Source organism: Epargyreus clarus, unplaced genomic scaffold (assembly GCF_041222505.1).
Source record: "Epargyreus clarus isolate Ecla_fem2 unplaced genomic scaffold, WU_Ecla_fem_2.2 ptg000025l, whole genome shotgun sequence".
Taxonomy (NCBI): domain Eukaryota; kingdom Metazoa; phylum Arthropoda; class Insecta; order Lepidoptera; family Hesperiidae; genus Epargyreus; species Epargyreus clarus.
The window spans coordinates 2,687,638-2,702,986 of record NW_027332232.1 but is presented as its reverse complement, the minus strand read 5'-3'; the positions used below and the strand labels follow the sequence as shown (position 1 = coordinate 2,702,986).

At 42.7% G+C, this 15,349-nt stretch overlaps 1 protein-coding gene across 1 annotated transcript in view; it reads left to right on the top strand.

The window, feature by feature from the left end:
* Ranbp16 (Ran-binding protein 16) overlaps positions 1-14,673 on the top strand; it is a 29,017-nt gene extending 14,344 nt beyond the window's left edge. The window contains exons 11-24 of the mRNA XM_073087032.1: positions 529-707; positions 1,921-2,069; positions 2,598-2,767; positions 3,196-3,340; positions 4,890-5,040; positions 6,031-6,190; positions 7,411-7,601; positions 8,261-8,390; positions 8,638-8,719; positions 9,445-9,583; positions 10,229-10,306; positions 11,837-11,943; positions 12,872-13,086; positions 14,425-14,673. Coding sequence (XP_072943133.1) covers positions 529-707; positions 1,921-2,069; positions 2,598-2,767; positions 3,196-3,340; positions 4,890-5,040; positions 6,031-6,190; positions 7,411-7,601; positions 8,261-8,390; positions 8,638-8,719; positions 9,445-9,583; positions 10,229-10,306; positions 11,837-11,943; positions 12,872-13,086; positions 14,425-14,518 — 1,990 coding nt within the window. The 3' untranslated portion in view covers positions 14,519-14,673. The remainder of the gene's footprint in view (positions 1-528; positions 708-1,920; positions 2,070-2,597; positions 2,768-3,195; positions 3,341-4,889; positions 5,041-6,030; positions 6,191-7,410; positions 7,602-8,260; positions 8,391-8,637; positions 8,720-9,444; positions 9,584-10,228; positions 10,307-11,836; positions 11,944-12,871; positions 13,087-14,424) is intronic.
* Positions 14,674-15,349: the final 676 nt, after the last annotated feature.

The following is a 15,349-nucleotide window of genomic DNA, read 5'->3' as shown; positions in this document are numbered from 1 at the left end:
TTGTTTCTTCGTTTGTTATACTTTCATGCCTCAACTACTTAATTGATTGTCATTTGGCAACAGGGAGATGTACTGAGATGCGTCGGCGGAGGGTTCCGTACGAGGTACGGAATCCTAAAAATCATTCTACAAGAGGCCATTATAGAACATTGTTCTGTTCTGTTCTATAGAAAATGTTCTGAAACATATTTCTTCCTTTAAGATTCCTTTACTTAGTTACATACATACAACCTAAGCTAATAAAAATGTGTTAAAAACAGACACTCCGATTTTATTTATATGTATAGATAATTATACTATATAGAAAAAAAACAGACAACACGTAGTCCACCTGATGGCAGATGTCGGCTACTGCCGCTCATCTACATCTGTAATCAACTCCAGATAAGAAAGATTAGTTTTTTACCAGAAGTCGCTCACAAATTCGCCGTTGTTCCTAAGGACTAAGCCGGAACGCTTCAGAATTCTGTAAAGGATCTGTTTTCAATGATTTTTTTTTTTATTTAATTTGTAATTTCACTTTTCCAGCGAAGGCCTCGAGGACCCACTCGACGACGCTGGCACAGTGGCCCAGCAGCTGGAGCAGCTCTCGGTGATAGGCAGATGCGAGTACGGCAAGACGTGTCAGCTGCTGGTGTCGCACTTCGACCGCGCGGCCGCCGCGTACAGCGTGGAGACTCAGCCGCAGAAGATCCTGGTGCTGCAGGGTGGGTACTGAGTCCGCGCCAAGCTTCTAGTCCCCCAGCGGCTGGAGCAGCTCTCGGTGATAGGCAGATGCGAGTACGGCAAGACGTGTCAGCTGCTGGTGTCGCACTTCGACCGCGCGGCCGCCGCGTACAGCGTGGAGACTCAGCCGCAGAAGATCCTGGTGCTGCAGGGTGGGTACTGAGTCCGCGCCAAGCTTCTAGTCCCCCAGCGGCTGGAGCAGCTCTCGGTGATAGGCAGATGCGTGGAGCGTGGAGACTCAGCCGCAGAAGATCCTGGTGCTTCAGGGTGGGTACCGAGTGTGGGAGTGGTAGTGTGGTCCGCGCCAAGCTGCTAGTCCGCTCTGAAGTAGTTGCGCGTCATTACGGTGGAACGAAACGTTTTACGGGCGCTAGGGTGGCCGCTGTGAGGGGCGGTGTCGGTACAGCGTTGAGACTCAGCTGCAGAAGATACTGGTGTTGCAAGGTGGGTACCGAGAAGTGAGAAGGATTAGGATATAGTCCACCGCGCTGGATAAGTGCGAATTTAAACTTTTATAATATGAAATCATTATGTGCCCGTCGTAAAATTTCAGATATTTCATTACTTTACAAAATCATTCATGGTATGGTGTTTTGTGAGGGTTTCTTAAAAAATATCGATATTCAAATACCACGTCCTGGTAGTCGTTTGAATAATAGAAAAACTTTTCATGTACCACATTGTCGAACAAAAGTAGGAGAACTGTACAGAATTTTATCGTCATACAATGCCATATGTTCATCCTTTGACATATTCCATGGATCGTTAACCTCAGCCAAAACACAATTAAAAATGTTATTCTAAAGTAACTGGTTAGATTATTATTATATTTTTTTTTTTTTTTTTAAATGTTGTAAGCTGATGTAAGCTGTGTTCACTATTCTAGAATGAACACTGCATTGTTTTGTTTTTGTAAGATTTGTTTTATATAAATAAGTGTTACATTCAATTTGTGAACCAAATTTGGTTGACTTTACATACCTTTAAGAAAAATAACAGGTTTCCTCAGTTTGTGTTTGTGCGGAAAATCCCACATAACTCTGTGCCGCTCCCCCGACACCGGGTACCTTTGAAGGTTTCCCCCTCGAAAAAAAAGGTTGAAATAGGTGTGGCGATGATGCCGTTGGAGTCGAACCACAGAGGGTTCTACCACTTTCAAAGTGTATAATAATAATACGTATCTTCTTCCTACAGGTCAGCTGACATGGCTGGTGTACATCATAGGCGCTGCTATCGGCGGTAGAGCGACTCTGAACACGTGCGAGGAGAACGATGCCATGGACGGGGAGCTCGTGTGCAGAGTGCTGCAGCTCATGGACCTCACGGATGCGAGGCTGCAGCGGGTGAGTGGGGGGGGGGAGAGAGGGGGTAGTGTTGGAGTAGAGGGGGGGGGGAAAGTGGGTGAAGGAATCAGTATTGGAGGGGGTGAAAGGGGATGGGGTTGGCGAGGAGGGGATGAGTCGAAGAATTGGTGTATAAAGTTGAAATAGATAGGAGGTGGGTAAAAGTATTGGAGAAAGGGAGGGGAGGGACAATGTTAAAGTGGGGTGAAGGAATTGTTAAGGAGGAGTGTATAGTAAAGGGTGTGGAAAGTAATCGTGTTAAAGGGGGAACTGTGTTTGCGAGGAGGGGGGGACTGTTGGCATGAGGGGCTTTAATAAATTTGGTTTTGGAAAAAAGGGGAGCGAAGTTGGCTTGGAGGGGGTGTGAAAGAATTGGTGTTGAAAGGGTAGAAAGGGATGGAACCTGTGGGAGCGGGAGGGTGATATATTTAGGGTGAAGCGAAGGGAATGTACATAATTAACATTTTTCATACAGTGGCAACATTTGCGCCATGGAAATAAAAATAAATAAACCAACCTCGTTTCCAGGGCGGAGGCTGCGAGAAAATGGAGATGGCGATGATGTCGTTCTTCGAGCACTTCCGTCGCATCTACGTGGGGGAGCAGGTGCAGAAGAACCCGAAGGTGTACAGCCGCCTCAACGACGTGCTGGGCGTCGGCGACGAGGCCCAGCTGCTCAGTGTCATCGTGAGGAAGATGTGAGTATTCTGGAGGGGGAGGGGGGAGACTGGGATGTACAGTGGAGGTGGACGTTGGTCTTTGGGGATGTTGGGTCGGCCTGTTTGGGGAGGCTGGTCTTTCGAATTGGGTGTTGTGGGGAGGTTGGTCGTTTCGAGTGGTCTTTTTGTTTTTTTGACAGGTTATTAGGGATGAGGATGTTGTCCCTATCACGTAGGCATGGTGGTGATCATGGTATCATGGTGGTCTACTTTTAAGGTCGGGTACTGGTCTTTTGGTGTTCACATAAATTTCACCTAAGAAAACATATCTGAAAAAAATATGATTGATCTTTTGTGTCTATTAGTATTAAATATAATATTCAAGAATTATTTATACAACACACTCGTACTAACACTAAAAAAAGATTTTTCTATAGTCATCCCCTAATTCATCCCTTCGTCCACAGAATAACGAACCTGAAGTACTGGGGCGGTTCCGAGCAGATAATATCTAAGACTCTCGGTCTACTCTCGGAGCTGAGCAGCGGCTACTCGTGCGTCAGGAAGCTGGTGAAGCTGGAGGAGGTGCAGTTCATGTTGACGCACCACACGGTCAGTATTGGTGTGGTTGACCGTGACCAACTATAGGCATTATGATTTTTTCAAATGGGCCAACAGGATTAAATCCGAAAACATGTATCTTTTGTAAAATTTTATAAATTTTTTATTGGTTCATATTTTTTCTCAATTTTTTATACGGGGAAAATCTTAACGTATATAATTGTTTTGTCCAATTTCCAATACGGTATAAATATCAACATTAATAATTCTTAACACACGTTACCCTTTCGTCCAACTTCATATACAGCAAAAATATTAATACGCGTCATTCTGTTGTCCAATTTCATGTACAGCAAAAATATTAATACGCGTCATTCTGTTGTCCAATTTCATGTACAGCAAAAATATTAATACGCGTCATTCTGTTGTCCAACTTCATATACAGCAAAAAATATTAATACGCGTCATCCTGTTGTCCAACTTCATGTACAGCAAAAATATTAATACGCGTCATCCTGTTGTCCAACTTCATGTACAGCAAAAATATTAATACGCGTCATCCTGTTGTCCAACTTCATGTACAGCAAAAAATATTAATACGAGTCATCCTGTTGTCCAACTTCATGTACAGCAAAAATATTAATACGCGTCATCCTGTTGTCCAACTTCATGTACAGCAAAAAATATTAATACGTGTCATCCTGTTGTCCAACTTCATGTACAGCAAAAATATTAATACGCGTCATCCTGTTGTCCAATGTCATATACAGGGTGAATTTTTAAAACGGGCCTTCAGGGCCAAATCCGAAACTGTAAGGATTAGCGAAAAATACTGAAAGGAGTTACGAGGCCGATTTTGATAAAAACTAAAACTGCATCATTAGTTTTTTTAAATATTTTTTTCCTTAGCCGGGAATAGAACGAGTTCATTTTGAAAAAAATAACACCTCTATAATATTTTACTATCTGATAGTGTCGCTTATAAGGATCAAATTCTGGGAAGTAATGTTATGTGACAAATTAAAGGAAAAGGGTTTTTTTAAAGAAAATACGTATTTTTCCATACATTGGCATACTAATCCTTAAGGATTATACATAACAAGTGATTTATGTATAATTCTTTAGAAACAGACATAAGTCATAATAGTAAAGAATTTGTTGGTTAATCAACTAATTATTCGATGTTATAACCGTGACATACGGCTTAGTATGAGAAAGTAATACTATCAGCAACACTATCAGATAGTGGAATAATATAGAGGGTGTATTTTTTTTCAAAATGAACTCGTTCGATTCCCGGCTAGGGAAAAAAATATTTTAACAAAGTAATGATGCAGTTTTAGTTTTTATCAAAATCGGCCTCGTAACTCCTTTCAGCATTTTTCGCTTATCCTTATAGTATCGGAATTGGCCCTGAAGGCCCGTTTTAAAAAATCACCCTGTATACAGCAAAAATCTTAACGCCCAATTTCCTATACGGCATTTTACGGCAAATTGCACTTACTATTATATTGCCCTTATGTCCTAAACGGCAAAAATCTTAACCGTTTATTTCAGCAAGAGAATTTCTTGTTTCCTAACATGTATTTTTTGCCCCTAGGCGGAGCACTTCCCGTTCCTGGGCATATCGGGCGTCGGCTCAGCGGAGATGCGATCGCGCACTATGCTGTACACCGCGCTCGGGCGGCTGCTGATGGTGGAGCTCGGCGAGGACGAGGAGCGCTTCCACGCGTTCATGATGCCGCTCACCGGTGGGTTATTTTTTTTATATAATATCGGAGTAGCAGACGAGCACGCAGTCCACCTGATGGTAAGTGGCTACTGCCGCCCATGGACATCTGTAATCAACCCCAGATAGGATTAGATATTTCTACCTGAGGTCGGCCACAGATGCGCCGCTACCCCTGAGGACTAAGCTGGAACGCCTCGGAAAAGTCTGTCTCCCTTACCACACCCTTCAAACCGGAACACAGCAGCGTCTAACACTGCTGTTATAAGGTAGAAATAGGTGTGGCGGTGGTGCCGCCGGAGTCGAACCGCAAAGGGTTATACCACCTTTAAAAGCTCCGCTCGGCGCCGGCGGCGACCGCGCGGGCGGTGTCGGGGGGTGCGGGGGCCAGGTGGAGCACCGTGCCGTGCACCGCGCTCGGGCGGCTGCTGATGGTGGACGACTGTAGGATGCGAGCGGTTTAGATGTCTGTTTTGTGTTATGGTCTGTTCGCGGAACGGTGGGTGCGCTCCGCTTCGTGCTCGTGGCGACCGTAGGATGCGAGCGGTTTTATATTAATGTTTTGGTTAATATTTTAGCGTTACCACGTGTATATCATGTACTCGTACCAACCCAAGGTGATCATTTAAATAAATAAATTGAAAGTGTACCAACTCAAGGTAATAATTTAAATAAATAAATTGAAGTTATAACAGAAATAGGTGTGGCGGTGGAGCAATGTTAGGCGCTGCTGTGTTCTAGTTTGAAGGGTGTGGTAAGGGACATACTTATCCGAGGCGTTCCAGCTTAGTCCTCAAGGGTAGCGGCGCATCTGTGGCCGACCTCAGGTAGGAATCTAATCTTAACTGGGGTTGATAACAGACGTTCATGGGCGGCAGTAGCCACTTACCATCAGGTGGACTACATGCTCGTCTGCTACACCATTTTATAAAAAAAAAACGACCCAAGATGAAAATTTAAATAAATAATAATATAATTTTTGTTTGTTAAATATTATTTTTCTTTTCCACAGCTGCCTTCGAAGGCATAATCGGGTTGCTCGGGCAATCAGAGAACCCGATGTTCGCTTCGGAGGACGCCAAGAAGACCCTGATAGGGCTCGCGAGAGACCTGAGAGGGCTGGCGTTGGCTTTCAACACGAAAACTACGTACATGATGCTGTTTGATTGGATGTGAGTTGGGAGTGTGTTTGTGGTGTGAGGGGTAGCGGCGCATCCGTGGCCGACCTCAGGTAGGAAGATCTAATCCTATCTGGGGTCGATTACATATGTCAATGTGCGGCAGTAGCCACTTACCATCAGGTGGACTGCATGCTCGTCTGCTACTTCTATATTATAAAAAAAAAAAAATTGTTTTGACTTGATATATTGTAAGGTACTTAATATATTGTAAGGTATTTAATACATTTGAAGGTTCCTAATTTATTTATAAAAACTGAGCTTTATAATTTAAGGAAAGTGAGGTACTATTTAACACACATTTACTACCTGATCTGCCTAAGCTACTATCATCCAAACTCCATAGCCGCAGAACGTTTTCATGTGTGTTGGGGTCGTGCACAGACATACTTTCAGCTTTTATAAAGTAACGAATGTCTGGGGGCCGCGGACACTAGGGCTATAATATATTAAAACGAACCTAATATCTAGTATCATACATCAACACACATCTCTACTTACCTCGCCACTGAACGTACTTATAACGTCACAAGCTTAATCTTTTTTTTTGCGTGGGAGTGGGGTGATATGTGGGTGTCTCAGCCCCGGGGTGCCGGAGACGGTATACCGGACCCCTACCGGTTAAGACCCCACGGTGACTACGGGTACGCTGGTAGCATTCACCCATGGCATTTGTCTATTTCCGGACCCATTTCGGTTCGGGACGGAGCTCGAGCTATTCCAGGATAGGATACTTCCGTGTCTTACGTCCATGCCTCCGTTATGGGGGTATATTAAGAATACTTTCTCGCAGAGAGATTTTACGGCTTTCCAAGACTGGAAAATCTGCTGTACCTTTTATTACTCCCAACCATACCTTTTACTACGGCAGAGAGCGAGAAGTCTGTACCCTTAGTATGAGTTTTTACGTTTTTACAAAAATGATTGTTTTGGTATTTGTTTACGTATTTGCCCATAGATTTCCAATCATCGCCTCTAGTAGATGTATCAGAACTGATTGGAAATATATGGGAAATACGTAAACAAAGACATAAACAGCCAGGTAACAATGGATTACTTATGTAACAATATTGATACAAATAAAATATTTTTCATTTTTATAAACAGCCATTTTTGTCAAAACGTAAAAACTAATACTAAGGGTACCGGCCCCATAACACGACGTCATTCTCCTAACATAACCTAACATCAACCGTATGTGTTTCTATCACCAGCTACCCAGTCTACATGAAGGTGTTGCTCCGCGGCATAGCGATATGGTTCGCCGAGCCCGCGGTGACCACACCGGTGTTGAAGCTAGCCGGCGAGCTCGCCCAGAACAGAAACCAGCGGCTCCACTTCGACGTGAGCTCCCCGAACGGCATCCTGCTGTTCCGCGAGCTCTCCGCGCTGATATGTGCATACGGTGAGTGTGTTGGCTGGCGTGACGTCACGCCGCCCCGGTGCCCAGGCTGACTCCCCGGTTGTGTTCCGTTGGAGATCCCAGAGTTCTCCACCAAACGCTGAGGACGGCCACCGGGGGGGTTTTAGTGCGGTAAAAATCCCACATAACCCGGCGTCACTCCCATGGTGTCGGATACCTTTTGAAGGTTTCCCCCTCGTCAACAAAAAAAAAGGCTGGCCCGGAACAATGACGTCACTGTGCCCGTGTCTTGAAGAATTCATAGCAAGTCAGGTGGTAGAACCCTTTGTGGTTCAATTCCGGAGGTAACAAGCTCACCGGAGAATCTTTAGTCGACCTCAGGTAGAGATTTCTACCTGAGGTCGGCCACAGATGCGCCGCTACCCCTGAGGACTAAGCTGGAACGCCTCGGAAAAGTATGTCTCTCTTACCACACCCTTGAAACCAGAACACAGTAGTGCTTAACACTGCTGTTATTAGGCAGAAATAGGTGAACTTTTATAATATAAAAAGTAAGTTACAACTTTATTCAGTCTAACTAATTCGAATTTGCTCGGACCGCCACAAAAATTATAAATGTGTTACTGACTCATAGTTTATGTGACATTTTTAGACTCGTTCATTTCATCTACTTAACCAAAATGTATGATTATGTGTTACAGGCAGCCGTATCCTAACCATAGATGTCGCTAAGAAGCAAATGTACGCGATGAAACTGAAGGGCATATCGCTCTGCTTCTCCATTCTGAAGGCGGCTCTGTGCGGGAACTACGCTAACTTTGGCGTTTTCAGGTAACATTTATATTAAAAAATACCGCTTGGTTTTATATTGAGATATTTTTAGCCACAAGTATAAAAACATCTTCTATTAAAGAAAAATAATTAATTCATAATACGCACATAACTTTGGAAATCAGTGATCTGAGTTCAAACTATACTGGGCTATCACTGGCTTTTAATATCAACAGCAATTCTTAAAACGGTACTACAATTTTACGTCACTACATTTAGTAACATCATCGTTTAATATCTTTTGCAGGTTATACGGCGACGAAGCTTTGGACAACGCACTCAATATGTTCGTGAAATTGTTATTAAGTATTCCGCAGAGCGATTTATTGGTGAGTTAAATTCACAATTATTGTAAAGTAAAATATATAAATGGAATTTTGGCGAACGAAGATCTCCTTGTGTGCTAGACAATGCAGCCTGGACAGCGGCCGTGCTCCCACAGTCTCAGTGCCCAGCTTGTATATATGCCAGATATTTAGAAAACTTCGATAGCGTGATTCAGAATACCTGTGGCGCCACCTCTAGACAAGTTGCGGGAAGTCGTTCAAATCAAATCTTTTTTTTTATTCAAAGTAGGTTTTTTACAGAGCACTTTTTAAATGTCAACAACAACTTTCACCACTTCACAAGGTGTTTCGTTATGGAGAAGAAGCGGCGAAAGAAACTCCATAACACATATCTAGTAAAAAAAAAATGGTACTTAACCTAATGGTACATGTGGAGCTGGAGCTACTTCAGACCACACCGTATTATCCGTCAAATAATCACTCAGCCTATAGTACGCTTTTTTACATAGTGCGTTTGGAAGTTTTTCCATTAAGTATTTTTATTTATTATATATTATATCAATATAAACGCTAGTATGTCGTCACTAAAGGAACACGACGTCACTCAATATATTTAGTTCAATAACGGCGTAAACAGCGTGTCCAATATGAGCGCCGACTTCAGAAATATGTACTAAACCAACATTCATTTCAATTAATTTTTACTTTGTAGTGACATAGAAGTCAGTTGTAATTTTTTGTTATTTTATTTTTATATTTGTTTGCAGGCCTACCCGAAACTCTCTCAGACCTACTACGTCCTGCTGGAGCGACTGGCGCAGGACCACATGCCGTTCCTGGCCTCCCTGCAGCCGGAGGCCACGCTCTACATCCTCTCCTCCATCTCGGAGGGCCTCACTGCTCTGGGTACATTATTTCAGATATATTTTTGTAGGTGTTAGAACCCTTAGGTTCGACTCCGGTGGCACCACCGCCACACCTATTTCTACCTAATAACACCAGTGTTAGGCGCTGCTGTGTTCCGGTTTGAAGGGTGTGGTACAGACTTTTCCGAGGCGTTCCAGCTTAGTCCTCAGGGGTAGCGGCGCATCTATGGCCGACCTCAGATAGGAATATCTAATCCTATCTAAGGTTGATTACAGATGTCTATGGACGGCGGTAGCCACTTACCATCAGCAGGACTGCATGCTCGTCTGCTACTCCTATATTATATATATATAAAAAAGACGAGCATGCAGTCCACGTGATGGTAAGCCACTGCCGTGTAGATTGTACAACTCCAGATAAGATTAGATTTCTCTGAGGTCGTACAGATGCGCCGCTACGTCAGGACTAAGCTCGAATGTCTTGAATAATTATGTCTTAGATGACACACCTATTTCTGTTATAACAGCAGTGTTAACCGCTACGTTTCTCTGGTTTGAAGGGTGTGGTAACAGAGACGTACTTATTGTTTCAACTTATGCTTGATGTTAATACTCAATCTATCCAAATTTTAAAGACTAAATATTGAAATTTTCATTGATTCATTGGATAAATTGTTTGTTTCAGACACAAGTGTGTGCACCGGCTGCTGCAGCACACTGGACCACATAGTCACATATCTATTTAAGCAATTGTTGCAAAAGTGTGAGTATCGTAATACATATATCTAAATATATACAGGGTGAATCTCCATAAAGTGCACATATTGAAACAGGTAAAATTAAACCGCATTTTGTCGACAAAAAAAATATGTAATAAAAATTTTTTTTTTGGGTTTTACGACCTTTTGAAGTTTTTTTTTGGGAATTGTGCACCTAAAGTAAATAAATCGCTATAACTTTTAAACTAAGAGGGTTATCAGGTTCAAACAAAAATAACAATGATTGCCAATAATAGGCCGTACTGATACATGAAAATAAAAACAATAAAAAAATCATCTTCCCAGGAAAAAAATGTCAGATTAGTGCAAAAAATTATTTAGATTAGATTAAGCTTGTAAATAATGTCATATATATTATACATATCGATACCTTAATTCGCAAATCAGCCAAATCCACTTTTTGTCAAAATGTTTATTTTTTATTTATTTTTATTTCGTTCAACGCCATTTACTATCAAAATAAAAAAAAAACATTTTGACAAAAAGTGTAGTTGGCTGATTTGCGAATTAAGGTATCGATATGAGGAATAAATACAATAATATTAATTTGTTACTACATACTTAAAACATTAAGTAGTGGATACTGTTAATCTCACTAATATATTTCTCTTCCCTTATATTGCAGCTAGCAATGACAATGTCCTAACAATCTCACTAATATATTTCTCTTAAGTGCAGCTAGCAATTACAATGTCCTAGCAATCTCACTAATATATTTCTCTTCCCTTAACATTGCAGCTAGCAATTACAATGTCCTAACAATCTCACTGACCTATTTCTCTTCCCTTATATTACAGCTAGCAATTACAATTGCCCAACAATCTCACTAATCTATTTCTCTTCCCTTAACATTGCAGCTAGCAATTACAATGTCCTAGCAATCTCACTAATCTATTTCTCTTTCCTTAACATTGCAGCTAGCAATTACAATGTCCTAGCAATCTCACTAATCTATTTCTCTTCCCTTAACATTGCAGCTAGCAATTACAATGTCCTAACAATCGCACTAATCTATTTCTCTTCCCTTATATTGTAGCTAGCAATTACAATTGCCCAACAATCTCACTAATCTATTTCTCTTCCCTTAACATTGCAGCTAGCAATTACAATGTCCTAACAATCTCACTAATCTATTTCTTTTCCCTTAACATTGCAGCTAGGTATTACAATTTCCTAACAATCTCACTAATCTATTTCTCTTCCCTTCACATTGCAGCTAGCAATTACAATGTCTTAGCAATCTCACTAACCTATTTCTCTTCCCTTATATCGCCGGTAGCAATTAGAATTTCCCAACAATCTCACTAATCTATTTCTCTTCCCTTAACATTGCAGCTAGCAATCACAATGTCCTAACAATCTCACTAATCTATTTCTCTTCCCTTAACATTGCAGCTAGCAATTACAATGTCCTAACAATCTCACTAATCTATTTCTCTTCCCTTAACATTGCAGCTAGCAATTACAATGTCCTAACAATCTCACTAATCTATTTCTCTTCCCTTATATTGCAGCTAGCAATAAGGTGCCGAACCCGCGCAAGCCGCCGCCGGAGACCAGCAACATGTTCATCGAGGTGCTGCAGCAGCGCCCCGAGATCATGCAGCAGCTGCTGGCCACCGTGAGTTTATTATAATATACTTTTAACAATTGAGGAGGTTAGGAACTAATGGTGACATTTACGCATTCAGCTCAAAAGTTCTCTTTTTCGGACTCAAAGCTATGATTGCTGCTGGCCATCGTGAGTTGATTACACTATACAGGGCGTCCCAACAGGGAATTCCGAACTTTAACAATTGAGGAGGTTACTAACAAAAGGGGACATTTACGCATTCAGCTCAAAGTTTTTTTTTTATCGGTCTCAAAATTATGATTTTTTTCAATTTCCGAACACCTTTTGTTCAATTGTGATTACTTTTATGAGAAAATAGCAGTATTCTGTTCAAAAGGTAACATTTACATTATATTAGTTTGAAATAGTAGTTGAGAGTTTTGAACCAAAATGTATCATGTGAGACTGTGAAGAATTACATGTTTAACATTAATATATTTTAATTAAATAGCTAAGTCTTTTTTTCCAAAATCTTTTAATCTTTAGCATCAAAAGGTAGCATTTTACTGATAGTCAGTTTCATAAGGTGACATTTTATTATATTATATTAATCAGATTGAATCAAATAGTGACATTTACATTGTATAGGATCAAAAGGTGACAAATTTTTTTTCTTAGATATTTAGTATATTTATCCAGGGGGCCTACCACCATCTTTTAAAAAACCATCATAGTTCAGGAAAGTTTTACTTCCTCCTTAAAACAGTAAAATATTCCGTCATACACAGTTGAACAAACTTAAACCCTTATAAATTTTTCGCCTATCCATTGTATAAAATCAACTGAAATTGTCATATACTTTGCTTAAAATGTTAAATTTCCTGCAAAAAAAGTAAAAGTATGATTAAAATAATATTGTGTTAAGAGATGGTAGTAACCCCCAGGGGCGGCTTAACCTATTGTGGGGCTGTGAGTATAGAAAGTTTATTTTCCCCAGGTGCTGAACGTGATAATGTTCGAGGACTGCTGCAACCACTGGTCGATGTCCCGACCCCTGCTCGGGCTGGTGCTGCTCAACGAGGAGCAGTTCTCCCGTCTCCGCAGCGAGATGATCGCCGCCCAGCCCCGGGACAAGCAGCAGCAGCTGGCGCAGTGGTTCACCGCGCTCATGGCCGGCATCGAGCCCAACCTGCTCACCAAGAACCGGGACAGGTGGGTGCCGAACTGACCCGAACACACCCGAACACACCCGACACGAGCAGCGGCAGCTGGCGCAGTGGTTCACCGCGCTCATGGCCGGCATCGAGCCCAACCTGCTCACCAAGAACCGGGACAGGTGGGTGCCGAACTGACCCGAACACACCCGAACACACCCGACACGAGCAGCGGCAGCTGGCGCAGTGGTTCACCGCGCTCATGGCCGGCATCGAGCCCAACCTGCTCACCAAGAACCGGGACAGGTGGGTGCCGAACTGACCCGAACACACCCGAACACACCCGACACGAGCAGCGGCAGCTGGCGCAGTGGTTCACCGCGCTCATGGCCGGCATCGAGCCCAACCTGCTCACCAAGAACCGGGACAGGTGGGTGCCGAACTGACCCGAACACACCCGAACACACCCGACACGAGCAGCGGCAGCTGGCGCAGTGGTTCACCGCGCTCATGGCCGGCATCGAGCCCAACCTGCTCACCAAGAACCGGGACAGGTGGGTGCCGAACTGACCCGAACACACCCGAACACACCCGACACGAGCAGCGGCAGCTGGCGCAGTGGTTCACCGCGCTCATGGCCGGCATCGAGCCCAACCTGCTCACCAAGAACCGGGACAGGTGGGTGCCGAACTGACCCGAACACACCCGAACACACCCGACACGAGCAGCGGCAGCTGGCGCAGTGGTTCACCGCGCTCATGGCCGGCATCGAGCCCAACCTGCTCACCAAGAACCGGGACAGGTGGGTGCCGAACTGACCCGAACACACCCGAACACACCCGACACGAGCAGCGGCAGCTGGCGCAGTGGTTCACCGCGCACATGATAATTGGTTCTATAGCTATCAAAACATTTAATAATCTCATTTTTTTTTTAAATTAACAACCTAACCTAATTCTTACTTACTGTTACCTAAATCTTACGTAAACCAACTTCTAATTGAAACTGTAGTTATAACAAAAAAACGTGTGACGGTGGTACCGTCGCGCATTTCACCTACCATATAATTCTACCTTAGTTTGCGTCACACTAAGCAATATCTTGCAGGTGGTAAGTTTGTGGTTCGACTCCGGCGGCTCCACCGCCACACCTGTTTCTCCCACATAACAGCATTGTTAAGCGCTGCCGTGTTCTGGTTTGAACGGTCTGGTAAGGGAGATATACTTTTCCGAGGCGTTCCAGCTTAGCAAATGCAGCAGCGCCTAACTGTTATAACAGAAATAGGTGTGGCGGTGGTGCCGCCGGAGTCGAACCACAAAGGGTTCTACCACCTTTGTATTATTGTTATGCTCTACTGGAGTGTGAAATAAACAATATTCTATCGCTCTCTCCGCAGGTTCACACAGAACCTGTCGATGTTCCGTCGCGACATGAACGAGCTGCTGAAGGGCTCCGGCGGCGCCAGCGGCAGCGACATGATGACGTCATAACTGCCAAGTACGTCACACGTCATATTGGACACTTGTAACGTTGCGTAGGACACGAGTGTTAGCACTGCATTATGTTAGAGACCTAATAACGACATACATCAATTTTATTTATGAGATGATGATGACGTCATAACTGCCAAGTACGTCACACGTCATATTGGCACTTGTAAGAGACCTAATAACGACATACATCAATTTTATTTATGAGATGATGATGACGTCATAACTGTCAAGTACGTCACACGTCATATTGGATTACGTAGGATATGTGGTAACACTGCATTATGTTAGGCGACGTAATTATTACATTTTAATCGTATTTATATGATGACGTCATAACTGCCAAGTACGTCACGCGTCACACATTATGTTGGACACTTGTAACGTTACGTAGGATACGAGTGTTAGCACTGCATTATGTTACACAACATACTAGTTATATGACGTCATAACTGTGAGATAAGTCATACATTATGTTGGGCACTTGTAACGTTGCGTAGGATACGAGTGTTAGCACTGCATTATCTTAGAGACCTAATAACGACACGCATCAATTTTATAACAACAAAATAATCATTATATGATGACGTCATAACTGAGATAAGTCATACATTATGTTGGATACTTGTAATGTTGCGTAGGATATGTGTTGGCACTACATTATGTTAGGCGACGTAATTACTTCATTTTAAACGTATTTATATGATGACGTCATAACTGCCAAGTACGTCACACGTCATATTGGACACTTGTAACGTTGCGTAGGATATTTGGTAACACTGCATTATGTTAGGCGACGTAATTCTTACATTTTAATCGTATTTATATGAT